We start from the raw sequence: 17182 nt of genomic DNA on the forward strand, positions 1-17182 counted from the left end.
TAGAAATACAAAAACCCCTAGACCTACAACAACCCTAGACAGTACAAAAACTAGCGTACCCACCCTAGTCACACCTTGACCTCACCAAAATATCAAGAAAACAGAGATAACTAAGGTCAGGGCGTGACAAGATGAGTGGACAAATTCTTGTGGTAAATTAGTCTGATGAATCATTCCTTGTTGGAGTACATTTTTTGGATAAAGATGTTTATTTGGGAGACCCTTTTGAAGTCACGAGGATGGTGAAGAAGGCATTGGGAAAAGTGGATGCAATCAAAGTAACTAGGAATGGTATGATGTTGATATCGTGTGTATCTAAATAGCAAAAGGAGCGTGCATTGTGGCTTGCGAAAATATCGACACATGAAGTGAACAGCTTTGATTTTCGGAGCAGGGCACCAGTTATTTCTGGCGTCCGGTTGGACATTGATAATCGATATCTTAGGCAAAAAATTCCAGGAGTAGTTAATGCATGACCCGCATGGAGAATGGGAAAAAGGAGCAACGTGTATCTGTATTATGTTAAGTTGGGATATATAACATATATAAGAGCGTTCGTGCAAAACCCAATGCAATGCAAGAAGTGTAAAAAGTTTGGCCATGTGTTGTGTTTGCAGACAGAAGGAATATGTTATTGAAGAGTCTTTGAATGTAAAATGTTGCAACTGTGGTGGGGATCATATTTCTGAATTCCCCGAGTGCCCTGTTAGGATGAAAGATGTTGAGGTGTCAAGGATCAGGGTTGTACAGCAAATCTCCTATGTGAAGGCGGTGAAGAGTATTGAAGGGGTAAGAGGCCACAGTTCTATAGAAGATATGGTGGTGGATGCACCGCAACCAGTTGCAAAGGTTATACTTCAATCAAGTGATCTGGATACACTTATTGTGAAAAAGGTGGGTGTTGTAGTATTTTTAGCCACAGTTATTAACAAGTACCCAAAAAGTCCAAGAAGATGGACATCATTATATCTGCAGCTGAGAAGTTTTTGGGCCTCCAATACTTAATGGAAGAAGCACTGCAAGGACTACTGTCGCCTGGAAATGTCCCGCCATCACAGGATCCTTCTGAGCCTGGGTAGGGACCTGATTAAAACAGAAAAGCAGGCTGATTTAGTTTAATTAACATTTCGTAATTTGTATGACATTTTTGTACATGTATTTTTTACTGCACATTGTTTTCCTTTTAGGATCCTTATTATCCACCTGTACAGTAGGTGGCGGGAATGCACATATAAATGTTGCGAACTCCATTATACCAAAGAAGAAGAAATAAAAAACGTAATTTCCTTTGTAATTAACTACGTTATGGGCGAGTTATAAAGCCAATAAAAAGGTTTTACATGTAATATGTGTTCCGTAAAGTGTATTTTGGTATACGTATGTGGCGATTTTGTTTAGTTTGTTGGGAATCAAATGCAATACTTTACACAGCGCATTTAACTCTGATTGGTCAATATTTCAGATAGTGCACTTATCAGGCAAGAAAATGCAAATGCGCTGAGACAGAGGTAGTAAACAAAACACAAGGAAGGTGCCAAGCGTCAGCTGCACCTCAGCTGATCGGAAGTGGAGCGCGCAACCTCAAACCATTGAGGCTAACTTAGCTAGCGAGTGAGGGAGAAATGGCTGATACCATAGCTGATACAAGGAGGCTATTCTCCAAGCCTCAGAACTTGAATGACGCGTATGGACCACCTAGTAACTTTCTAGAGATAGACGTGAGCAACCCGGAGACGGTTGGTGTCGGCAGGACCAGGTTTACCACGTATGAAATCAGACTAAAGGTGAGCATACCATTACCTTGCTCTTTAGGGCAATGAACCTGGTCATCTTTGTAAAGGGGATTGAGTTTAGCTCACACTAAGGGATTTGTACCATTCAAACACTGTCAAATCAGTTACAGTAGCTAACGTTAGTTAGCCAACCAGCTTTTAAACACGGGGTAACTAGCTAACGTTAGCATAATAGTTAGCCAACTACCAGGTGGTTTAATTAAACTAACGCGTAGTTATAGTGACATTTTACAAATGCAGCTGTATATTAAAACAATTCAACCCATTCTGGTGAGGTTGTCAAAGTATGGATACATTGTATCATTGCATGGGCCTCCAGTTATTGTCGATAGCCTAGCCAACTTTCTTGCTAATTGTTAGCTAGCTAGCTAGATGTTATCTTAAGGAATGTGACGCCAATGGCAAGTTAGAAATATGTTGTTGAAGGTCGGGGACTTGTTTGTGTCTTGTTTGCAAGAGCTCCATGTCAAACCGTCAGGGGGCCATGTAGTTAGCTACAGAAGCGAATTTGTATGATCTAGGCTATATTTAAATTTATATATATCTAGGCTAAGCTAGGCTATATTTACTAAAGTAACGAACCGTTAACAAATCTTTGTTGTGCGCCAGCCACACCCCTGTCATCGGGTGTTAATGGTAGATAATGGTATTTGTCACACACAGAAGTAAAGGGCTTGACAAGGGCGTATTTAAACAGTCAATGAGACGTTAATTGCAAGTCTCTACCTAGAAACAGAGCTAGAGCTCAGAGTCCAGCTCCTTCACTCAGTGAAGAAATGTCTCTTCTCTTATGCCCCTACTCAGTTATTGAGCAATACAGATTACCCCAGTGTTTTCCCTTCCCCTCTGTTAGTCAGAGTAATACTATTCCAGTGAAGGGTCCCTGTGTAAAGTTCAGTGTGTTGAAATTGTACTGGTCAGCTTCTCTGGAATGAAGACATGCTGTTGAGCAGGCTCAGCATCAGCAAGCCCCACGGACCACTCATTCACCCCAAGCATTTCCTTCCTGCTCTGCTGAGTAAAGGATGGGGAGGTTAAACAGGACAAAATGTATGTCGTCACAAAGCCAGACCTCAGGTCCTCCAATTCTCTTCCTGCTTCCCACTGGTGGGGAGAGGACAGTTGGATTGGAATCAAAGAATGATTTTTGACATTCACCTTTGGTTTGATCCATGTTTTATAAACTGCACTATTAAAGTCACTCTTCAACAACTGTTGAACCCTCAAATAGGCTGAAGGTGCTCTTGAGTGCTTGTAAAGAAAACAAAGTTACTCAAAGTATCATCATGACAATTAAGATGAGGACAGACAATGCATGGGGTATAACACAATTTTAAGCAAATATATTTTTGAACATGTCTGGTGCTTGTTCTCATGTTTTTATGAAAACCTAAGCAAACCAACTGAATACGGTTACCAACGCAACAATACTTTTTTATAGAATATACTCTGTTTTTAATCCTCTGCTTTTATCCTATATGTTTCACACCACTCTTTCCACCACCTACACAATGTGCAGAATAGAAAACAAATGTCAAATGACCAGATTTGTTGCATTTGAGGCAGTACATCAAGAGCTATGCATGTTATCACTGTATGACCATCAAGCCTGTCTGATTGTCTGGGCTGTCTCTCTGTTGTTGTTTGCCTCTGTGTCTGTCTGAAGCCTTGACTGATGGCCCCCATGGTTATTAGAGGTGTAGTGGTTTAGCCCCTAGCAGTCCTGTAGTATTTATAGCTTTCCTACCTAAAGAAGCCAGAGCGAGAGAAGCCTGTCTGTAGGCATTAGGTCTGAATATAAGGCTACTGTACTTGATTAGGGTGTAATAATTAGCATATGCGTGTAATCAGCATTAATTGTGTGCTTCGTAGCCCTCCTTGACCCTGCTTTGCATAAGAGGATGGAATAAGAGGAGCATCCCTCACTTCTCAACAAACGTGGTCTCAACTTTTCTTCGCTTCCCTCATTCCTTTCTTTTCTCTTTCTTTAGAAACTTACTCCCGATTCTAAAGGTGTTTCAGCTATACCGAAAGGCCTGTCTGGTACCTTGGTGAGCCTGGAATGCTTTGCAGAGTTAGTGTTTCAGGTTCCCTCACCACTTAGCTATAATATTATTTGGATGCCACCCCCCTGTCTCCACTCTCCCAGTACAAACCCCCCCACCCCATTAATCCCCTCCATTGAGGGGGAGAAGAATGGATCAGGCCGGTGGGTAGGGGAAGGCCCCCCCAGGGAGGCCACAAAGGCACTCCCTCGCTCTTCATCTACCATATCCCTCCATCTCCAACGTCCCTTGCCCACCCTTCCTAGTGGAGAGAATAGTCACCTTGGCTCACGATGACTCTTTAAAGTCCCGTATGACAGGTGAAATGTGTGCTGTACCTGCACCAGCAGAGTCAGGGGTCTGGCAGGCCACCTCTTCACTGCAATGCCTATAGGCTAGCTTCTATACTTTGAGTTCATGTTTCTTTGGTTCATACTACTCATTCTAGGTCTCTGTCCCAACTTCAGTATCGGTGGTAACTGTTGCACAACTCTTTTAGACAGGCTAGAGTAGGCCTACTACTTAAGTAACAATCATTCAATGTCTTTGTTTGGTAGTATACATTTTTTGTCATTACGGTTTTCACTGATATGGTCATATGACATTACTTTCATAATCAGTGCAGTGGTCATTTTATGGTCACTCGCGTGGTGCATTTCATGATGATAGGTGACTTATTATGGTCACGTGACAAAAAGTCATGGTGAGAGCGTGTGTGGTCAGTTAGTGGTCGTTTAGGCCTATCGTTTAGGCCAGTTTCTCAAGTTAACCTACAATTCGCATGTCCAGACTCGTAAACCTGAGAAATATGGTCTTGCAAAAAACAATGGAATTTCATCTTTGGTCTTTACATTTGTCATTTGTTATATTTGAAGTGTGCCTTCTGCCTATCATATGTAGTTTAAATAATCCCCCTGATAATAGAAGGCTATTGCTTATAGGCCTACATTTTGTGGACAACATGTTGGATAGCCTAATTTTAGTTTGCTTTCCAGTTAGTTCATCCTCAGGATTTAGTTGTTTTATTATTTTTATCTCAACAAACAGGGGGTGGGGGTGGAAGCTTCGCCCTAGACCTTGCCTTTGGTAGCCTCCATCTCCCCCTTCAGAGAGCAGCACACACTAGAGAGAATGGACTTTGGGATCTCACTTTATTTATGGACAGACGGGAGCATATAAAAAGGCCTCTTACTACAGCTCTCTCATATCCTCTCCACTCCCATAGCCTCCCCCTCTTTCTTTTTATCTTTCTATCTTTCTATTTGAGGGGGGAAACTTTTTGTCCATTAATAAAATAGGGAGGGGTGTGGGTGTCTTGTCAGGCACAGTCAAGTGTAATCCAAAATCTACAGGATCATATCTGACAACTATTTGAATGGAAATGGGGAACATATTGTATCAAGGCTACCATGTCCGACTTGAAATGACAGTATCAAAAGTGGGAGTTGATACTATGGCAACAAAGCAGCTTTCTGCCAGCTAGGCGAGTCGGGGAGGAGAGAGGGAAGGCTGTCAAGCTGTAGGGGCGAGAGAGAGTAAGTGAGAGTGCACAGAGAAAACGATAGTGAGACCGACGGACCCAACACCATTGTTCCCCCCTCTCTTTCCCCTTTTGGAATAAGATATGATGAGATGGTATTGTTCTGCCATTTTTCATACTTTGGATTTTTTAAAGGGACAGCTAGGCAAGAAGGGTGCAGGGGTGTGGTGGTGGTGGGGGGGATGTGGCACTCTCAAAGTTTACTTAATCCATCCTACTAAAATCTAATGCGTAGGCGGCCTTCAACCATTCTCACATGAGAGGGGGGACCTCTCTATCTGCCCCCCCCCCCAGTTTATAATTACCTATGGTATTGTAACTTAGAAATCTACTTGTTTTTGAAAGAAAAGCAAAAATTGTCCATTAAAATAACATAAAATTGATTAGTGATACAGTGTAGACATTAATGTTGTAAATGACTTGTAGCTGGAAATGGCAGATTTTTCATGGAATATCAACATAGGCATACAGAGGCACATTTATCAGCAACCATCACTCCTGTGTTCCAATGGCATGTTGTTAGCTAATCCAAGTTTATCATTTTAAAAAGGCTAATTGATTAAAAAGGCAGCTTCATTAAATAGTACCCGCAAAACACCAGTCTCAACGTCAACCGTGAAGAGGCAAAAAATGAGCTTTTCCTTAAAAATCAAGGACATTTTTAATTGGGCAAAAAAAATGTGTCTATATAATATATTTTTTTACAATAAATGCATAATGTTGGTTTAATGCTGTAACACAAAATAAAACTATTAATAAAAGCCCATTACTGCTAATCACTTAGTAACCTTAATTTAACCACACTAGGGCAATTCCACATTAATAGAGTGAAATATGTAACTTTTTCTGTAGAAATTGTCAAAAGTAGTCCTTGTGCATAGAGTTGTATGGTTTGTTTAACTTTGCAATAATTGCTTTTTGTTTGACATCCATTTAAAGGGAAACATCTGAGTGTGTGTGGAATTCTTTTAATTTAATGACTTTCTTTTTTCATTCAAAGTAAAGTTTGTTTCCCATTAGTAAAATTCTTGTGAAGGTTGTCACTTCACCTTTTGGAGGGAACAATGTTTAAAGGGGAACTGCACCCGCTGATTTGGCCTTATGTTTTGGCTTGCTCCTCAAGAAATGCTGGCTGCCACGACAGAAGTCAAACATGAGATTGCTTGGGGTCACTTTAATAATGTTTACGTACTGTTTTACCCACTTTATATGTATATACAGATCCTCAAAAAGTTCTACAGCTGCACTGTTGAGAGCATCCTGACCGGTTGCATCACCTCCTGGTATGGCAACTGCTCTGCATCTGACCGTAAAGCGCTACAGAGGGTAGTGCGTACGGCACAGTACATCATTGGGGCCAAGCTTCTTGCCATCCAGGTCCTATATGGTAGGCGGTAGAGGTCGACTGATTATAATCGGAATTGCCAATTTTAATTAGGGCCAATTTCAAGTTTTCATAACAATCGAAAATCGGTATTTTTGGATGCTGATTTTGTAAATTTTATAATTTTTTAACACCTTTATTTAACTAGGCAAGTCAGTTAAGAACACATTCTTATTTTCAATGACTGCCTAGGAACGGTGGGTTAACTGCCTTGTTCAGGGGCAGAACGACAAATTTTTACCTTGTCAGCTCAGGGATTCAATCATACAATCTTACGGTTAACTTAGTCCAACGCTCTAACCACCTGCCTCACGAGGAGCCTGCCTGTTACGCGAATGCAGTAAGAAGCCACGGTAAGTTGCTAGCTAGCATTAAACTTATCTAATAAAAAACAATATCATAATCACTAGTTATAACTACACATGGTTGATGACATTACTAGTTTATCTTGCGTGTCCTGCGTTGCATATAATCGATGCGGTGCGCATTTGCGAAAAAGGACTGTCGTTGCTCCAACGTGTACCTAACTAAACATCAATGCCTTTCTTAAAATCAGTACACAGAAGTATATATTTTTAAACCTGCATATTTAACTAAAAGAAATCCAGATTAGCAGGCAATATTAACCAGGTGAAATTGTCACTTCTCTTGCATTCATTGCACGCAGAGTCAGGGTATATGCAACAGTTCGGGCCGCCTGGCTCATTGCGAACTAATTTGCCAGAACTTTACGTAATTATGACATAACATTGAAGGTTGTGCGATGTAACAGGAATATTTAGACTTAGGGATGCCACCCGTTAGATAAAATATGGAACGGTTCCGTATTTCACTGAGAGAATAAACATATTGTTTTCGAGATGATAGTTTCCGGATTTGACCATTTTAATGACCTATTGCTCGTATTTCTGTGTGCTATTATGTAATAATTAAGTCTATGATTTGATAGAGCAGTCTGACTGAGCGATGGTAGGCACCAGCAGGCTCGTAAGCATTCATTCAAACAGCACTTTCGTGCACTTTGCCAGCGGCTCTTCGCTGTGCTTCAAGCATTGCTCTGTTTATGACTTCAAGCCTATCAACTCCTGAGATTAGGCTGGTGTAACCGATGTGAAATGGCTAGCTAGTTAGCGGGGTGCGCGCTTATAGCGTTTCAAACGTCACTCGCTCTGAGACTTGGAGTAGTTGCTCCCCTTGCTCTGCATGGGTAACGCTGCTTGGGTGGCTGTTGTCGATGTGTTCCTGGTTCGAGCCCAGGTAGGAGCGAGGAGAGGGACGGAAGCTATACTGTTACACTGGCAATACTAAAGTGCCTATACGAACATCCAATAGTCAAAGGTATATGAAATACAAATCGTATAGAGAGAAATAGTCCTATAATTCCTATAATAACTACAACCTAATTCTTCTTACCTGGGAATATTGAAGACTCATGTTAAAAGGAACCACCAGCTTTCATATGTTCTCATGTTCTGAGCAAGGAACTTAAACATTAGCTTTCTTACATGGCACATATTGCTCTTTTACTTTTTCTCCCAACACTTTGTTTTTGCATTATTTAAACCAAAGTGAACATGTTTCATTATTTATTTGAGGCTAAATTGATTTTATTGATGTATTATATTAAGTTAAAATAAGTGTTCATTCAGTATTGTTGTAATTGTCATTATTACAAATAAAAAATTGGCTGATTAATCGGTATCAGCTTTTTTGGGTCCTCCAATAATCGGTATCGGCGTTGAAAAATCATAATCGGTCGACCTCTAGTAGACGGTGTCAGAGAAAAGCCCCAAAAATTGTCATGGACTGTTCTCTCTGCTACCACACAGCAAGCAGTACTGGAGTGCCAAGTCTAGGACCAAAAGGCTCCTTAACAGCTTTTACCCCCCCAAGCCATAAGACTGCTGAACAATTAATCAACTGGCCACCGGACTATTTACATTGCCCCTCCCCTCTATTTGTTTTGTACACTGCTGCTACTCGTTGTGGATTATCTATGCATAGGCACTTCACACTTCACTACATGTACAAATTACCTCGACTAACCTGTAACCCCCCCACATTGACTCTGTACCGGTACCACCTGTATGTAGCCTCATTATGGTTATTTTGATGTTACTTTTATTTGTATTTTTTTTAAACTTTATTTGGTAAATATTTTCTTAACTCTTCTTGAACTGCACTGTTGGTTAAGGACTTGTAAGTAAGCATTTCATGGTAAGGTCTACACTTGTTGTATTCAGCACATGTGACAAATAAAGTTTGATTTGATTATACTGTATTCTAGTCATGGCTCATCCTATATAATTACTGTTGTGCACAACTTTTCTATTAATATTCTATCCATACACACCATCATGTGCAGCAATACAGTGCCTGAGGAAAGTATTCAGACCCTTTGACTTTTTCCACATTTTGTTATATTACAGCCTTATTCTAAAATAAATGTAAAAATCCTCAGCAATCTACTCACAATACCCCCATAATGACAAAACAAAGAACATTATTTACAAAAGTATTCAGACCCTTTGCTATTAGACTCGCAATTGAGCTCAGGTGCATCCTGTTTCCAATGATCATCCTTGAGATGTTTCTACAACTTGATTGGAGTCCACCTGTGGTAAATTTAAATTGTTTTGGACATGATTTGGAAAGGCACACACCTGTCTATATAAGGTCCCACAGTTGACAGTGCATGTCAGAGCAAAAACCAACCATGAGGTCGAAGGAATTGTCCATAGAGCTCCAAGACAGGATTGTGTCGGCACAGATCCATCATTCTTAAATAGAAGTTTGGAACTACCAAGACTCTTCCTAGAGCTGGCTGCCCGGCCAAACTGAGCAATCGGTGGGAGAAGGGCCTTGGTCAGGGAGGTGACTAAGAACACGGTCACTCTGACAGAGCTCCAGAGTTCCTTTATGGAGATTGGAGAATGGACCACATTTCTGCAGCATCCCACAAATCAGGCCTTTATGGTAGTGTCCAGACTGAAGCCCCCTCCTCAGTAGAAGGCACATGACAGCCCACTTGGAGGTTTCCAAAAGATACCTAAAGACTCTCAGACCATGAGAAACAAGATGGTCTGTTGAAACCAAGATTGCACTCTTTGGCCCGAATGCAGGGACTGGGAGACTAGCCAGGATCGAGGCAAAGATGAACGGAGCAAAGTACATAGATCCTTCATTAAAACCTGCTCCGGAATGCTCAGGACCTCGGACTGGGGTGAAGATTCACCTTCCAACAGGATAATGTCCCGAAGCCACTCTTGCATTGTGTGCTTAGAGTCAAGTCTCTGAATGTCCTTGAGTGGCCTAGCCAGAGCCCGGACTTGAACCTGATCGAACATCTTCAGAGAGACCTGAAAATAGTTGTGCAGCAATGCTCCCCATCCAACCTGACAGAGCTTGAGAGAAGAATAGGAGAGACTCCCCAAATAAAGGTGTGCCAATCTTGTGGTGTCATAACCAAGAAGACTCAAGGCTGTAATTGCTGTCAAAGATGCTTCATAAAAGTACTGAGTAAAGGGTCTGAATACTTAATCAATATTTCAGTTTTTATAATTTAGCAAAAATGTGTAAACTGTTTTTGCTTTGTCATTATGGGGTAGTATTGTTTGTAGATTGAGGTAAAAAAAAAAAAAACATTTCAATCCAAGTGTGTGAAAAAGTCCAGGGGTCTGAATACTTTTTGAAGGCACTGTATATTATATACATTATATATTTATATTCTGGCATTACTGCACTGTTGGAGCTAGATACACAAGCATTTCACTGCACTTGCAATAACATCTGTGTACGTGACCAATACACTTTGATTTGGGTGTGGTTTGATGTAGGGTATCTTGGTTGTGTCCTTGCCACCACCAAGATACACCCATCTGTCAGAACCTTGCCTGCTGTTGTTTCCCCCCACTCAATCACAACGAACAAACCTCGTGCAGATTGAATTCAATAACAGGCAGATGTATGGTTTGATGCTGGAGGAAGCTTTGAATGGGTCAGTAGCCTACAGACTTGTATGAGAAATTGCTGACTTTATTTAGATATTCTAAACTAAATGTTTTGATGACTTTCAAATGTAGTTACTGATCCATGTAGAAGAAACAACCCTTTACATAATACAATAGAAGCAGTGTCCTGCTAATATAACAATGTGCACCGTCATTCCCAGCCGATACAGATACTGTGACTATCGGCATTTTGTCTGGTGGTAATAGGGCTACCTTGGCAAATATGTCAGTGGTCATATCTTCCTGTGTGGTATCCCATATACAACCAGAGTTCCCTAATCCTGGTGCAGAATACACCTCCCCATATTGACTGATACCATTCAATTCAATAATTAAAAAAGACATAAGTAAAAGTTGTCTAGTAAAAATGTTATGCTGAGTGCCAGGTCTTTCTCCATTTAGAGATATCAGTATCAACCCATCTGTCAGTCTGGAGTGGACATCACATCATCTTGCAAGTCTCCATGTGCTGGCTGATACATGTTTCTGTGAACACAAACACACACAGTCATTGTTCTATTCTCAACGGCAGTTACAATGGTCATATCTGACACACAAACGGGTATTATATTTAAGTTTGAACAGGTCAGATACAACCTACCCAATTATGGTCTCCCCATCAAATGACAGAGGCTGGCATCTGGAAAAAGCTTCTACAGTCCTCTCCAACTGTAGAAATAGGCTGAGTTGAGGCAGAGTTCATCAGTGACTGATGGAATGAAAAGGGTGTTACTGGACATATCTTCTATACTATATTATTAGTAATCACATTCCGTCCCACATTGTGGATGTGTTGAGTGCCAGGTCTCTCTCCATTCAGAGACAGTATCAAGCCTGTCTGTTGGTCAGGACTTCATCACATCAACTTGCAAGTCCCCAAGTGCTGGCTCCATAGATGCATCCACAGTCACTGTTCTATTACCAATGCCAGTTAGGATATGTGATATCTGACAAACATGTATTATGATGAAGTTTGAACCGGTCATACTAAACCTACATAATTCTGGTCTCCCCATCAATGACTGTTGGTGAGCGGGCAAGAGGTGGGTGGAGGTAAGGTCTTTGATTAGCATGGTGGTACCAACCTGATCGCTGCATTCACCTTTCTGTTTAACTTCAGGCATGTAGTTTTGAGGGAGCATGCAATTGGCTAATGATCTTAGCACAGCTGAAAACTGTCGTGCTGATTTAAAGAAGCAATAAAACTGGCCTTTAGACTACTTGAGTATCAGGAGCATCAGCACTTGTGGGTTCGATTTACAGGCTCAAATTCTGAATTGTCTAATCGTCAAGTGTGTGTGTGTATTGTAGTGCAACCTTTTTAAATGTGTTGTCCAACTCTAGCGCCTGAGTGTCCACATACAGAGTTATGCTCCTGTGTGTGTTGGGCCTGATGAGATTAGCTGTAACCATGATCTGTTGTCGTGGGGATTAACTTCCCAGCATTCCGTGAAGCGCTCCATGCTGTGAAGTACCAGAACACTGTGGGGCAGCCCACTGAGAGGGGTGAGAGCAGCTAAGAGCTGACGGGCGCTAAAGTTAGGCTAATCCCCTTCTCCTGTGACCTGAGAGGAAGGGGGGGGGGCTGACAACCTCACCTGGTGAGAAAAGGAAATAAAGAGTAAGAGGAGAGCGAATGGCTGGATAGACGAACAAGAGCGGAAGCCTACTACTTCAGAAAGGGTGAGAAAGGAGATAACAAGAAAGAGGGTACTGAGAGGGGAAAGAAAGGAGGAGCAAGACAGGGGGAAAAAAGTTTGTTCTAGAGCCCGTCAGACAAAAACTTTTGTCTCGACCTTGTTCTTTATAGCTTTTTTTCCTCTTATCAACTGTCAGAACCCCCACATTAGGCACAGTTCTGTCTTCTCTTTCATTTACATTTTAGTCATTTAGCAGACACTTTTATCCAGAGCAACTTACAGTAGTGAGGTCATACATTTCCATTTTTTTTTTAAATGTATACTGGTTCCCGGTGTAACCCTGGCATTGCAGGTGCCATGCTCTACCAACTGAGCTACATCGTTACTTGTAATTCATTTTCTGATATTAATAATTGTCTTAATTGTATTTTTTTGTGGTATTAAAAATGGAGTGGCTGCGGTTCTGGATTTTCTGGAACCCGACTTGCTGTGTTTAATGATAGATTTCTATGTGTTTGCAGGATTTTTTTTTATGTAGCTGCTGCCCACTCTGCTGTCTTACGTAGCTTCCGCGTCCCCTTCTTTTACTGCCGCGTCCCCCTTCCTTGACATGGAAGGTAATAAAATTAATGTAGTACACTAAAGACTTAATTTTTTACAGTCTATGCTAAAGACATGGTTGACATGTTCAAACTATGCATTCCATGTCTCAAGTGCGATTTCGTGTTCTTTTTTCAGAATAGGTGTTAGGCTACATGTTGATCATGTCGCTTGTGTACAACATGATAGCTACATGTTTGTACAAACTTTGCGAACATAAGTGTGACACAAAGGCACTCTAGCGATTTCATGTTCTGCTTAGCTGCTGAGCATGTAGTCTCGGAAACCCGACCCTAGGAAACCGTGACTAGGGTCTGATTTCAATGATAGACTCTTTTGGCATAGAGGAACTACAGTGGGGCAAAAAAGTATTTAGTCAGCCACCAATTGTGCAAGTTCTCCCACTTAAAATGATGAGAGAGGCCTGTAATTTATCATAGGTACACTTCAACTATGACAGACAAAATGAGAAGAAAAAAAATCCAGAAAATCACATTGTAGGATTTTTAATGAATTTATTTGCAAATTAAGGTGGAAAGCTGTGCTCTGGTACTTGGGCAACAAAGTATTTTTTAAACCTCCCACTTTGGGATGGATGTGTTTAATGTGTAGCTCACACATACATACATAATCTATGAGCAGAATTTCTGTTTTACCTCAATTAGCCACGAAGTCCCTTGTTTGAAAGCGACTGTTTTCTTGAAGCTGTGCTATGCCATTTTCCTACACCCCCCCCCACATGGGCCAGCCCCCTAGTAATTCAAGTTCTAGCCAATGAGCTCCAGCACCTCACATTTAAGTGACAGCTAGCAAGAGGTATGCCCAGCAATATCCAATGAGGATGCAGGGCAGGCCCAACGGCTCAATGGACACAGCATTAAAAGATCGAGAGAGGGCAATGATGTGGTGCACGTATGTGGCGTAGTATGCAATTTTCAGGGACCACTTTTGCTTGCATGTGCTACTTTCAGAACTACTGGCTAAAAAGTATACAAAAGTACTGCAGAATCTCTTTAACTAAAACCACTGCAAAGGTTTTGCCAGCAAACTTGGGTTTTAATTCACAACGTTCTGGCATGTCTGCCTTGTGATTTGTTGGGAGTGTCCCCAGAATTGTTTTTTCTTTTATCGACGTAGGCAGTGACGTAGACTATTTTGGCATAGAGGAACTATCATTGAAACCAGACCCTAGTCACTGTGTTGTTCCAAATGCAAAGTAGACAGCCTTCGGCCCTAAATCCAATTGAGGGATGATGATGAATGGGGTGGCAACGTCTTTGGTGGAAATATTTAAGTTGAGCTTCAGCTACTGTTACCTTTAGCTGGCTAGCAATTTTGTATAGTTTGGTCCTTTATTCCGAACTCCCCCCAAAAATGTTTTTTTATTGGCTCCTCACTATGAGTCCGAGCCACTTTGCGTCATTCCGATTTGCCAATGCTAAAGTCAATGTTATTTAAAAAAATGTATATCCAGCCGTATTGAGTAAATTTCACACTTTGTGGCTACCGGACTTTGACACGTGACTACAGATTGCATTGAATTGTGGGCTAGATCAACCCGGCAAGTGATCGAAGTTGTTCACTCGCTCCCTCAAGCTATAAAGAGGACAGAAGAGGTAATTTTTGTGAATTGGACCTCCACTTAAGATAGCAATCAAACTGCGTCCTGTTTCGAACGGGATTCCCCCGAGGGAAACTGGCTAGCACGGTGGTGCTCATTAAAAGCAAGTCTAAGAAGTGGTAGATCTGTTCTGTGCGCTATTTCTATGCTTTTCATTTTGCGTCTAACTTTCAGGTTTGTACATCAGCTTCAAACAACCAACTGTAATATTTTTGATTGGAAAATGGAAAATGTTTCACAGCGGTTTAGATGGTACAATGATTCTATACATTATACTTCCTTGTTTTGTCACACAAACTGAAATTAGGCAAATTATTATAATTTTTGCAACCAGGAAATGGCGAAGAGATTTCTGCATAGTGCATCTAAAAAAAATAGCAATTGTTATTGTCAAATAACTTTGATTTGTTGTTATGAAAGCCTTCCAAAAGATTGCTCTCTTCTACCTCTCGTTACCGTAAAGGAGAAAAAATCCATAATTTTAAAGAGAGAAGGGAGGACCGAGGGAGGAAAAATGGGGGGAGAGAGGACAGAAAAGGAGAGAATGGCCTGTGTATTTCACAGTGAAAAGACTCTAGAGGGGTCTCAAGGGCAAAACACTGACTTATTATAGGAGAGGGAAAATTTGAAGAGGCAGGAGCGAGAGGGAGACCATGAGGACCTTCATTCTCCTGCTCATCAATCAGTTTGCCTCTGCACACACACACACACACACACACACACACACACACACACATCACCCCGCATCCATCCAACTAGATAGCAAGCTGTCATGGTCAAAACATTTAGACTCCATGATTGCTAAAATGGGAAGAGGTCTGTCCGTGATAAGGCATTGTTTTGCCTTCTTGACAGCTCAGTTGACCAGACAAGTCCTACATACAGGCCCTAGTTTTGTCGCACCTGCTGTGTGGTCATGTGTGGCAAAGAGGAACATAGGTTAGTTGCAATTGGTCCAGAACAAAGCAGCACGTATCGCACTTAGATGTACACAGAGGGCAAGTGTCAGTAATGTCAATCTCTCCTGGCTCAAAGTTTAGGCAAGATTGACTGCATCACTGATTTTAGCATGTAAATCTTGGTGGGGCAAACTCAACAACAAAAAAATGCATGCCAGCAAAGACACAACTACAACACTAACAATACATTAATTGCACTATAACGGCGACAAGCGGTGCCCACAAACTGTTAGGGCCTACATAAAGCTGTACCAACAGCAGAGCTTTCTTTCCAGCACAATGGAGTGAATCCTTACCACTGCTACACCTGGCTATCAGCAGAGCCTTGTTTGGCAGCGAAACCATTAATTCAGCCTAGTTTACTGCCTTAAAAAAAAACATAGCTGTGTGGCTGACTTGCTTAAGCAAATGTGGTTTCTATTGACAATTGAGATGTACAAACTATGGCATAAGGGAACAGTGAGCGGATAAGAGGCATTTTGATTAAGACAATGGCGTAATCAATATAACTGTGTACAGCACTTTTGAAATGTACAGCCACAGAATGCAGAGCATGGGCGGCTCTTACTGTATTTTCCCTGTACACCAAGTACAGGATAAATAAAGGGGACATATAAGCAGACAATGAAACATCTTTTAGATTACATTTCTCAAAAACAGGTTATAGGCTACATGTGCAGCACCACCGAGTCAGACCATTAACTTTAGGTGAAATTAAGAGGTGAAAATAGACCAAATTATTAGGGTGAGGCACATGGGCTACTAACAGTTTACTACACAACATACACTTATGTAATACTGTAGCTAAGAAAGTAATACTATCTCCCTTGCATATTACATAATTTATGCAGCAGCATACAAGACATTTTTGGACTCACCTTGGCTTGTGGATGTGCTCACTTAAACATGAAGGTGGCACGGCGGTCCTTTGTGGGCAAATTTTGTCATCAAAGTCTGGCATTTATGTTGGAAACTCTTGGGGTGGGGCACAGCAACTCCATTGAAAAGCAGGCTACTGGTTGCTTTGCAATGCTTGCAGTTAGCCACTGATTCCCATGGACCCAAAATATTGATGTTTTGTTCCCTGAGCCACTTAGTTATCACTTTTGCCTTATGGCAAGGTGCTCCATCATGCTGGAAAAGGCATTGTTCATCACCAAACTGTTCCTGGATGGTTGGGATAGGTTGCTCTCAGAGGATGTGTTGGTACTATTCTTTATTCATGGCTGAGTTCTTAGGCAAAATTGTGAGTGAGCCCACTCCCTTGGCTGAGAAGCAACCCCACACATGAATGGTCTCAGGGTGCTTCACTGTTGGCATGATACAGGACTGATGGTAGCGCTCACCTCGTCTTCCCCGGGCACGCTTTTTTCCGGATGCCTCAAACAATCGGAAAGGGGCTTCATCAGAGAAAATTATTTTACCCCAGTCCTCAGGAGTCCAGTCCCTGTACCTTTTTCAGAATATCAGTCTGTCCCTGATGTTTTTCCTGGAGAGAAGTGGCTTCTTTGCTGCCCTTCTTGACACCAGGCCATCCTCCAAAAGATCACTTCCTGCCTGCATTCCTGTGTTTGCCCCGATTGAATCAGG

The 17182-nt window shown here is 41.5% G+C and overlaps 1 protein-coding gene across 4 annotated transcripts in view; it reads left to right on the forward strand.

Annotated features, from left to right (window-relative positions):
* The first annotated feature begins 1303 nt into the window (after positions 1-1303).
* LOC112233617 (sorting nexin-3-like) overlaps positions 1304-17182 on the forward strand; it is a 28897-nt gene continuing 13018 nt past the window's right edge. For 2 of the 4 annotated variants that reach the window (XM_042321906.1, XM_024401379.2), the window contains exon 1: positions 1304-1784. In XM_042321906.1, coding sequence (XP_042177840.1) covers positions 1623-1784 — 162 coding nt within the window. In that variant the 5' untranslated portion in view covers positions 1304-1622. The remainder of the gene's footprint in view (positions 1785-17182) is intronic. The other 2 variants (XM_024401377.2, XM_024401376.2) reach the window with 2 other exon arrangements.

The sequence above is a fragment of the Oncorhynchus tshawytscha genome, linkage group LG05, assembly GCF_018296145.1.
Source record: "Oncorhynchus tshawytscha isolate Ot180627B linkage group LG05, Otsh_v2.0, whole genome shotgun sequence".
Classification (NCBI taxonomy): Eukaryota; Metazoa; Chordata; class Actinopteri; order Salmoniformes; family Salmonidae; genus Oncorhynchus; species Oncorhynchus tshawytscha.